The sequence below is a fragment of the Sinohyriopsis cumingii genome, chromosome 3 (genome assembly GCF_028554795.1).
Source record: "Sinohyriopsis cumingii isolate HCF-2022 chromosome 3, ASM2855479v2, whole genome shotgun sequence".
NCBI classification, from domain to species: domain Eukaryota; kingdom Metazoa; phylum Mollusca; class Bivalvia; order Unionida; family Unionidae; genus Sinohyriopsis; species Sinohyriopsis cumingii.
The window spans coordinates 125,597,572-125,609,294 of NC_142963.1; the positions used below are offsets into that span (position 1 = coordinate 125,597,572).

Here is an 11,723-nt window from a genome sequence, read left to right on the forward strand (position 1 = left end):
CTGTCCGTGTTTTCACTCTGCCGGTCTGATTCTCTGTCTAGCTCTCAGTCTATATGTCTCTCTTTGATTTAGGTAAATGAAACTACAATTCAGCTGATTAACCTGCACTTACTATTCACAAGCTATGAACACACTTGAAGAGCTCAGCGATAGATGTTATTTACAAAAATATCACACATTGCTGTCTATAAAACTGAAAACGAAATTAGTGTAATGCAAAAGAACACATATTTACTTTTCTCTGATGAAATTTTCACAGAAATTTAACTCTATTGAATAACGTGCATCCTGTTGTTGATTGGGAAATGGTCCATTATATTGAAATAATAATTATTTTGAGCAAATGTTGCAAATTCTCAAACTAGTAGATACATTAAAGAAGAAAAAAGTTGAAATATACTCTCAATTTTGTTTGCATGGAGACGTTAGCCAGTCATAACATTAAATGAAACTTTATTTTAAAGAGTGGACGCAACTAAAACAACGTTGACTTGCTTAACGTGGCCAGAGATTGATGCTGTTTTCAGAAGGATTAACAATGTCATTTTGGGATGGCAGGTGTGACGTTTGAGAAAAAGAAAGAGGCATCATTTCTGATGCATTTATTTGCTTTTTATTTATTTATTTATTTATTTATTTATTTATTTATTTATTTATTTATGTTTAGGTGCTTCTGACATGTTAACTATACAGGTGAGTGACATTTATTTTATACTAATAATGATAATAATATGTATCGTTTTCATCATTTTAGACAGTAATTTTCTTCTCTTCTCGTATTTGTTCTGCAAGCCGCATGCTTAAGAAATTTTCTTGAATATAATAAATTTATTGGAATGTTACAAAGTATCTCGCATCTCTCACGTGAAAAGGTTTAATTCAAAATCTTGCTTGCGAAAACCAAGATAAACACTACCCGAGGGAACGGACATAGCAAAATGAAAATGATATTCGACAAAACTATGCAGTATTAAACCAAGGTTCTGAACAACTTGAATTTTCGCAGTCCAAACTATTCGACAAAATTGAAAACCAACACAGATCGACCTCCAACCTGTACATAGTATATTCGTGAATCATATTTGAACAACTGTCTCTAGTAAAGAATAGCATATTTTTTCTCGCATAAACAGGCTCCATAGCTTTTGGTATCACTGCCACATTTTATACCACGTAACAATACAACAACATAAAGGTACAAACAGTCGATATATTTTAGTTAAAATATATTAGAGGAAATTCGTAGAAAATTGATGAGTGCCCTATAATTTAGGACTTTTCATCATTTCATTCTAACAGTTTGTAACTTGTTGTTATTTTTCCTTAATAGGAAACATTGCTGTTCAAATATGACAGCAACATTGTAAAACTTTTCATAGAAACTAAACGTTTTCTAATACGGTTTCTAAAACTGTAATGTCTTAATGTAATCTGTTGAGAGAAAACGTTATTCACGTTTTCTTTAGAGTATTGTTTTACTCATTATACACACTTAACAACTCCGAAGGCCTGTTATAATTAGCTATTTTCCTGTTCTTGTCTATAAGAAAAAACACAATCCAAATATGCGGCACAATTACTATAACTCCATCTGGTTGAGCATATTTCAGTTCATGTGAAACAATTAATTGATTGATTAGGACCCTTTTCATCCAAATGGGTTGAAACACAGCTCCGCCGATTCTGCCATCTTGAACTTCAGTCTCTATAAAATAACTAGCGTGGCAAGACTTGTTTTGCACAATCCAATCGAGTAATGATCAATCATGATACTAAGTAAACTATTATTTACTTGATTTTCTGAGAGAAATAATCTTGATATTTCACTGGAGTTAAACAAAATATCATTTTTTTCCACTGGCCGTCAGCAGACACGGGTAACATTATAACCGAGAAATTTTATAGTTATTCTTAGAAGTTAACGTAGTCGAGCGGTAAGTATGGCCAGCTTCTATTAAAAACGACTGGAGTTCAATTCATGTTTTTAATGTGCTATTTTACTTTGACTTGGGATGGATAATTATGTTACTGTTTATATTTTATGTGCGAATAATCACAAAACACAGCATAAGATAAACGGTAAACCGCTGACATCACGCCGAATCCAGTAAGAATTCACATTCTTCAATATGTTGTTCATTTTCCTCTCCAATACGTTTGAGCATAAAATAAAAAAGAATATTGGCTTGCTACGAGTTAATAATGAGCATATTTTAGCTCGTAAGTGAAATACTTCTCACATGTGAAGATATAGATTTTTTTTTAAAAATCCTTTACTCACTTGTTTTAAGCAAGCATCATAATTTATCATGAAATCATTTTCGAACATTTTGGATACTTCGGTGTAGAAAATGTAAAATATGCAGGCAACTGAAACAGTCACATAAGCAAACTATTCACTTCCCTGTTTAAAATTTGGTGCTGTGTTCGTCAATATGCGATTGTCATCTTAATGCTAGAAATACGTTGTTTTCCTCTTTTAAAAATAAATTTCATTAATTATCATTCAATCAGACGGTAAATCGGTTCTTGAATTAAACAAAAAAGGCCGATGAAAATTTTATTTTGAGACGAACGATATATAGATAGATAGAACGATACATATATATATATATATATATATATATATATATATATATATATATATATATATATATATATATATATATATATATATATATATAGATAGATAGATAGAGAGATAGATAGATGGATGGATCGATGGGTAGAGGGATGGATGAAATGGACTGACTTACGTACTTAAGGATAGATGGATAGATACGGACGGATAAATATGCCTTGGATAATAAAAAAAAAGCATTTACAAAAATTTGAACCAACTCAGTGTTCATTTTTGACAATAAATTACGTTTTTATTTTGTGTTTGTTAAAATAGGTACCAGAAAATATACACCATCAATATCGGTATAGTATTCTAGTGCACGGGCTGTCAGGGTTGTATTTTGTTGAGCATGCAGCTCTACGACTTGATGATGGGAACCGTCCTGACAAATTCGAACTCTTCGTACAGACTGACAAAGCCCTATATAAACCAGGACAATCAGGTATTCATTACTTTAATTGTGCTGTTAAAAGGTACTTGATTAGGCTATGGTAATTCCATGAAATTATAATGAATGAGTTGACCTACCTACCATAATTTTCTAATATGGTTACCTTTTAAAGCAATTCATTTTCAATCATCACATCACAGAGTAAATCAAGCAAAGATTGCGTTCGAAATGGTATTTATGGAATATTCTTTCAAATGGCTATTCAACAATTGCAAAATGCCTACCTGAAAAGAGAAAAAAAGTCCCCCAGTGTTATATAAGTGACCAAATTTTGATTAGCTTTACAATGCGTTAAGCAGACTAAATCTTGCAGAAAAATAAGGCGAGGAAGCCACATTATTTGTCAAATTGATTGTCCTTATTGGACTGACCAAACAATACAACATCGACATCGACGATAATAATAATAATAATAATAATAATAATAAAAATGAACCGCAAACACAAAACAAATCAAAATTTCATTAGTTGCGGATATAGTAATTCAGGTCATTTAATATAACTGTTCAGTGGTTCTAAGATATATAATTAATAATGCATACATAATTTCATAGAACAGAACATACTAATGTGCACACATAATATATTTTAAACCATATAAGCACGAAAACATGGACATTCGCTTATCAATGAATGGGATATAAATATATGGTTCGATAAATGAATGAGATATGAATGTAAGATTGGATAAAATAACTCAGATCTGAATATATGTTTGGATATTATATATGAGTCCAGATAAATGAACGCGATATGACTGTATAATTCGATAGAATATCTCAGTCAAATATAGAACAAAGCTGTAAAAAAGAAGACTAACCGTCATGCTATATAAACTTTAGTTCCTTTTTATCTCATTTTCTACAACGATAATAACACTGTTGATTTCAGTCCGTTTCCGAGCCTTTGGGGTGTTTTCCAATATGAGTGTCTACACTGGAAAGTTGAACATATCCATTTACGTGAGTTTATCTATCACTTTTATCTTTTGCGTTGTCTTCCAATGTTAGTTTTAAGAAAGGGGGTGCGAGCGAGTGAATGAAAAGCACATGGCTAGTAATGGTCACTTTTTGCGTACTATAACCAGCAACGGATTGCTTGTGTACTGGGTTGATTACGATAATTATACAAAAGAGCGTTGAGATCATATAAATGTCTGTAGTTTCAAAGCGCTTTTTATTTAGTGTGTGTCTTGTCTCTGTTTTGTTTTTGCCTTTAACAAGGACTCGGTGAGACTCGAAAGGGCTAAAGGCATGTTGAAACTAGTTTGTCACTGTTCGTTTGTCGTTTAGTTGCGTGCACACACACACACACACACACACACACACACACACATGGTGACAAGTCTGAAACGCTGGTTAGCATATACAAGTGTCAATACCAATAACATTAAAAATTACCGGCAGCTATTTTTAACATTTATTGCAAAATGCGTCATTGATCTTTGAAATCGTATTTTTTCATCAGGAACCTGCCATTTAGATGCAACATTTGAAGACAATTTAAAAAAATATTATATTTGCATTATAGACGTAGCTAAAACTTTCTAAATTCATCATTTTCTTACTGTTAAGAAGTCTTTACGGTGTGTACAATTATACTTTTGTCAGTCTAAAGTGTCGTAATAGTTAAATTTCTAGGCCACTTTGGAAGGTACTAAACTGTCATCGAGTATATTTCCTACCTATGGGTAACATTGATGATAAAACATTGGCAATGTACAAAGCTGACTAAATGACAACGTCTTTAAGGTAATCAGGTAAATAGTAATGAGCACATATCTTGAAAATCTTGATGGCTGTAACAAAGTATACCGAACATCAGCAATTAACATTCCATCTTGATTTTTAATGAAAATTTCGACATCAATTGATCTGATGCAATGAACATGTGCTTGTTATATTTCTCGTACATTTTGACACACACATGGTAAATAATACAATGGCAACACAAGTCCTCAAATATATTAAACATTTTTTCCAAGTACACGAAATCATGTCCAACTTATATATATATATATATATATATATATATATATATATATATATATATATATATATATATATACACGTTTTAGGTGCGTTGTGGGCAGTCATCCCGAAAGTGGGTTTACGGGAAGGACATGATATAGTTTACATTTCAAATCAAAATACATATACATAGGTTGTATTTCTTACATAGTAATTATGTATATGCTGAAAATAAGTATATACACTTATGTTATAGTCCTATTCATGTTTTCGGTTCGTGGGCAGATATATATATTTCATGGGCAGTTTTGACCTTTAGGTTGAAGATGACAAAGTAACTGCCCAAAAATACGTTCACGAAGAACAAACATATAGCATTCTGCCCGTGAATACGGTCACGGGAACGATATATAGCGTACTGCCCACGAATACGTTCACAAGTAACAAATATATAGCATGACTTTCCGGTGTGCGCGCGCAAAATGGTTGTCAAGACACGACGATAAACATTAATCTATTAAAGCATCCTTTGCAATGGCCAGCGTACATATAGCGGACGTGAGGTTCGTTTTTCACAGCTTGTTTGAAATAAATGGATGATTATATATCCAGTGTAACAACTTGTCTTGACAGCTTATGGATGCTAATGTTTGACATTTATTGTGAAGATGATTGTTCACTGCTTGTTGATGAATTCGTAGCTTCTGTTAATCGATGCTATAGCTCAATTTAACTGTCATACACTGATATGTTTAAGTCTGCTTGCACAGTTAACTATGCAGAGTTATGGAAATATAACAAATTGGTTTTAATAACTTTCAGAGTTTGTTTTACTATTACTCAATATTTGTTTCAAGTACTATAAAGGCTGTGATAGGTTGGGTGGCTTAGATTACAAATCAGGCCCTTCTCACTTGGGGGGGTGGGGGGTGGGTACTGCCCATTATGAATATTACTGGTCCTAGATGTCCAACCTGATATTTATGACATATAGGTTCAACATCTTACTGCCAGCAGAAATGGTGTTCTGTAGTATTTTTCCCAGTCAATAGTTTATGGATATATTATGTCATGTACTATGCTTGTTTAATTCTCTCATCTCAGTTCTGACGTTACCATTGAATGCTATAATGTTCCCAGACATCCGGTATTCTTGGTTATTAAAATTATATATATACACAGATAACTGAAGGTGAGTTCTCATTATTCCCTAACAATTGTAATTAGTGGGGCTGTAGCAATTGATGGTCTGAGAATTCAAGTTAACTGGTTCAAAACTTGGGTAAACAACAAACTGTTTTCTTCCTTTGACAGGCATCATAAAGTTTTGCATCTTTGTCTCTCTGATGACTGTGGTACACAAGTTACAGACTTTGCCTTAGAATGAGCCTGATTTTTGATACTTGTTACTGAATGGGGTGGGGTAGGGAAGTAACAAAATTATTAAAGGTGGAATGTATGCAAACCATGCTGGAAATAGATATGTGCCAGCAACTGCAACATGTAAGCTTCAATCAATTTGGAAACTATAAGCTTTATCCTGTAAATATTAACAGTTCACACCCTGTATAAAAGGTGATTTTGTGTTTGATTAACTGGAACTGTTAATTTATTATGTTAAGGAATTTATTGTTTTAACCCTAGTAAATGTAATATAATTAGGTCAAAAGTTCCAGTTTGTTTATTGTTTCCAGAGTTGATTATTGTAACTGGAAGAACCTGTTTCTAAGTGTTAAATGAAACGAAAGAGATATTGTTTACTCAAGTGATATAAAATAAAAGTTTAAAATGAACTGAAAGAAATATTGTTTATTCAAGTGATACAAAATAAATGCAAAAGTGTATATTCATTAAGAAGTGTATTGTCAATTGCAAATAAATGAAGATTTATCTTATTTTGTTCTTTACTTGTGTACAAAATTATACCTGGATTGGGCAATAATTACTTGGACTCCATTTGGAAAAGAAAAATCTATATGTCCTAAATACCTAATGTTCATATCATAATGCTCTTTTAATGGATGATTATGCTTTTCAGCTGACGATACCATATTGCCAAGTGAACTAATAGTATGGCCTTCGGTGTGGCCCACTAATCACATTTGTAAATGAATTATGCATACAATAGAGAAATAGCTCTTAAAATATCTTATGAGTTGAACAATGTGTGTACAGAAATAAACATGAAGCAAATCTTTGAACTTGTATGCCACACATGCAAGTGAATTGGTGGTTTTCATATGTAACTTGTGTACTCTTATGGCTTTTGTCTATATTACTTTTAGCCATTTCTATTCACACACCAGAACACAACCTTTTTTGTCTGATTCAGGTACTAATGCAAAACTTATTTCAGCTGTAACTGAAGTATACAGAATTTTTCCTGACGTTGAGGCCTACTGTGTAGACAGTATAGCTGTAAGTCATCAAATCAAATGGAAGACAACAGTGTGCAGTTGAAGAAAATGATATATACCCAGTACCATTTAGAGTTATCTTAAAGAAAAGTCACAATGCACACTGATACAAGTAGTTTTAGAAAATGCATTTGTTCCACATACATTTTAACTTAACCCAAAAGTTCAGTCTCTTGCCTAAAATTCAATCAGATGTATGCATTTATTCCATAAAACACAAAGATATAATGAACCAAATCATTTTCATTATTGAGTTAGGTAGTAGGCTATGTTAAAGAGTGCAATCACTTTATCGAATTTTTTTTCCATTACATTTTTATTTATTATAAAATGACATTTCTTAGTGGAGTGCTAGCAACTGTAACTTGAGGAATATTTTGTACATGCTGGCCTAAGTGTCATGAATATACTGTGCTACATTTTGCTTTATTAGGTATAATACTATCATGAGACTTGCTTGATTAAATCCTGAATTTGTCAGTTACACTTACAAGTCCACTGGTAGAATTTAAAATCTGTGACAGTTTGGGAACTTTTTTTGCAGTAACTGCAAATCACTTTGCCTTCACAGTCAATGAATTCAAGCCATTGATAATTGTCAAACCATTGTGACTGAAAATGTGATTGTCTCTTAGTTGTGTCCTATTTGATAATTTTGCTGCCACAGAGTCTGGATTGTGTCTCTGAAGAAATAGTTCATCTAGACTCTGTTGCAGTATTACATTTTATATGTTCAATTTAATGAATTTTCTTTCTTTGAATCATTCTTATGTCATAACTTGCGAAAATAGTTTAGTTAACAATATTTATTCAAACAGAAAAGATAACCTCACTTGACAAATCATCCTACTAAAGTGATCATGGCATACACTTTTATCTTTGAAATTCAAATATTGCCCACTCGTTAATTAACATAACTAATATTGCACATTGAAGGTGATCATATGTATCATCAGTTTTAAAAAAATAAAGACATAATACTATCATTTAATCACTGCATACAGGAAACAGACACTTGTGTCTGTAAAATGCCTTTCATTGGATTACTTTGGTTTATTAAAACCAAACAGCAATCCACTCAGGATTTTCTAGGATAGATACAGAGAATATATTATGGTCATTCAGAACGCTATCAATACATCAGACCAGATTGTTTTTATTATTATTTAGGCAAAATAACTTAGTAAGTCAGATGGCAAACATGAGGATGGTGATAGGTTATGTGGAATTTGCATTGAATCATCTGATCCCAGAAGATTTGATACAATGTCACTGGCTGTGGTAATCATCAAGTGCAGTTGCACGGCACCATAAGACTTATCAAGATACCATAAGCTAGAAAGATGAAGAAAAAGAAAAACGATGACCCAAAGACAAATCCTGCAAACTGTGTGCAAAAATGATTCCACAGATTATAGATGAAAACTTTACTATATTTAGCTTCAAGATATTAATAAATTCGGATTACTTCCTCCAGTCTGCTACAGTAATTCATGCCCATTGCACTCATAAATTGATTATAGTCCTTGCAGTATTTTGTGTGGGCCACAATATTTTAATTGATGCAGCTGATGCTCCATTCTTCAGTTCAGTGTTGATTCAAACATAGCAATGTCCCTTTGGGATGTGTGCATAAATAAAGAATGCCTGTCCCTTCATTACCACACTTGTTGAATTTATCGTGTCTCTCTGAAAACTGTACCATGTGAGAAAGAATTTTATAAACAAACTGGACATAAGTATTGCTAGACATATACTCAGACCTGAGACTTCATAAAAGACTGCTTACTTGTGAGGCATTATTAGTGCTAGGGCTTGAGGTAATAACTTGCTATATGTTTGGTAAGGCAAAATAAGGGGCCTTATGACTTAAATTGAAACTGTGAAAAAACAAAAGGTTCAAATGCAATAAACTTTTGTTTTTCCTCATTTGTTATATTACAGTGCCATGAAAGGTCATTTCTTTTATCTTTTTAATCCCTTGCCAATTTTAAGTCATCATCACTAACCAAGTCTCTAAATCAATTCTTGGCATATTTAGCTAAAATGGTGTCTACTGTTCCATTATATCATTGATTGTTTAGCTTGCTTGTATGGAGCTTAACACCATTTTTCAGGACATCATAGACTTTACATGGCAGCCAACATATTTATTGGAAGAAATCAACACACATAACGCTACTGGCAAGCTTTCTCATATACACACATTGGTTGGACTAGAGAGAGTTGATTAGTGATGTGTATGCCTAGACCATTCTATAATCCAGGGCCCCATGATTGAATACAGCTTAAAGAAATTAACCCTAATTCAATTTCCTTGTTGCATTTAAATCATAACACCCACCATGCAAAGTGACACATGTCTCAAGATTTTCAAATTTGTATATGTTTTGCAACTTTTAATTCTGAGTTGATGCATGTGGATGTGGAAATTCAGTTACTGAATACTTAGCTACTTATATAAGGAGCTCTCACACTGGTAAAAGCATGCAATTGGGATTGTATTTGCAAGAGGGCAATTAATTGTTCAAAATACTGTTTTAGCTAACTACATATGCGAAGGGTTGATGTATAAAAAAGAGGATCAAGAAATCCTAGCTGGTAAAGATAATTGTATCCAACTTGACAGAAAGTGAGAAGGCCTTTTAATTTTGTACAGCAGTTTCATTAAGGAACCAACTATAATACCATTAGAAGTTTATGAGCAGCAAAAACCACATTTAGGACCAACTAGACATCAAAACCATATGCATAGTTCCATTTATGGCCAACCAGACATCAAATAGGTCATCTAGTGAAAGCACAATGTCAAAATGACCAGCCATCTAGGAGAAGTAGCAAGGAAGGGGTTTTCCAGATGCCCATTAAAACAGCCATATTGGAGGTTAGATTGGCACTATTTTCATTTACGTCCAACTAGACATAAGAAGTCTTTCACTGATATGACGATTCATTCAGGAGAAGTAGTTATACCAAGATTTTCAGGATGGCCACATTGGTGGCCTTATAGGATGTCTGTACAGCACCATAATTCTCATTCAGGACCTGCTAGACATCAACATAAGTATTTTGTACACATGTTGACACGCTGACACAATTATCCATTCAGAAGTAGCGATAAAAAGTTTCTTAATATGGCTACTGTGGCAACCACATTGTATGTGTGAGTGGCACCATCTTGTTTTTTCTTCCAGATATTTTCACACAAATATCATATTTAAAGATAACATGAATTCATACAAGATCTTGTCAGTTTATTTCATAACAGATTTTTCCCTCATATTAATATAATCTTTTGAAAACATTTATACATTATAGTTCTAGAAATTTTTCATGCTCTCAGAAACTATTAAAATCACAGCAGAAAGTGTTATGTTATATCTTTATTCAGCACTGAAAAATATTTATGAACTCTTAAAGTTTTTTCCCCTATATTAACTTAATTTAATGAAGATTTTCAGACTATAACCTTTCCATTGGATTTATTTTTTCAAACATGGCGTAAAAAGTATGTTATAGTAACCAATTTTTACATTGCCTTCACCATTGCAGAAATCTCTATAATCAATTTCCTAGTAAAGAAAAGCCAAGAAAATAAATGGACAGTTAATATTCACTTCAGGATCACAGACCTGAGGCAAATATGTCATTGTTAAATCAAACATTTTTATTGTGTTTCCTTAGACCTAAATATATATATATACTTGCTGTTACTCTAAACGAAGGCTGGTGATCCAGTTGATAACCTTTTGGGGGTTTTAAGGATGTCTTTAAAATTAAGGCCTTAAAAATGTTGAGATCTTATATTAAAAATGACAATTTGAGCCTTGCAGATTCATGTCCACAGGTGCCCAAATAAAAAAAAAAGGGGGGGGGGGTGCAAGGGGCAAGCTTGTTGGTGTGTTATAAAATAACTGACTTATCATCGGTGTGCTGACAGGTGATGTGTAATTAAATCACTGTTGTAATATTAATAATGAGTGAGTCTGCACAAAGGAATTTCATACAGCTAAACTAGCTCAACAACTAGAGGCAATTAAGAAATATATCCACATTCGTGATTCTGTCAAATGGCAGATACAACAGCATCAGGAAGCTCAAGTGGCATTTACAGAAGGTAAAGAGCCGCTATACTTGTTATCTTTTTAGGGATGTGCTTGGATTTTGCCCTCAAGCTGGAGCAGTCATAGGATATATAATAAATCGCCACGGTCGGAATTTATCCCCAAGCTGGGGTAATCGATGGGTAAAGTCTTATCCAC

At 33.0% G+C, this 11,723-nt stretch overlaps 1 protein-coding gene across 1 annotated transcript in view; it reads left to right on the plus strand.

Annotated features, from left to right (window-relative positions):
* The window catches only part of LOC149803786 (CD109 antigen-like), a 132,841-nt gene that overhangs the window by 5,309 nt on the left and 115,809 nt on the right, over positions 1–11,723 (plus strand). The window contains exons 4-6 of the mRNA XM_089953583.1: positions 668–693; positions 2,897–3,065; positions 3,966–4,036. Coding sequence (XP_089809709.1) covers positions 668–693; positions 2,897–3,065; positions 3,966–4,036 — 266 coding nt within the window. The remainder of the gene's footprint in view (positions 1–667; positions 694–2,896; positions 3,066–3,965; positions 4,037–11,723) is intronic.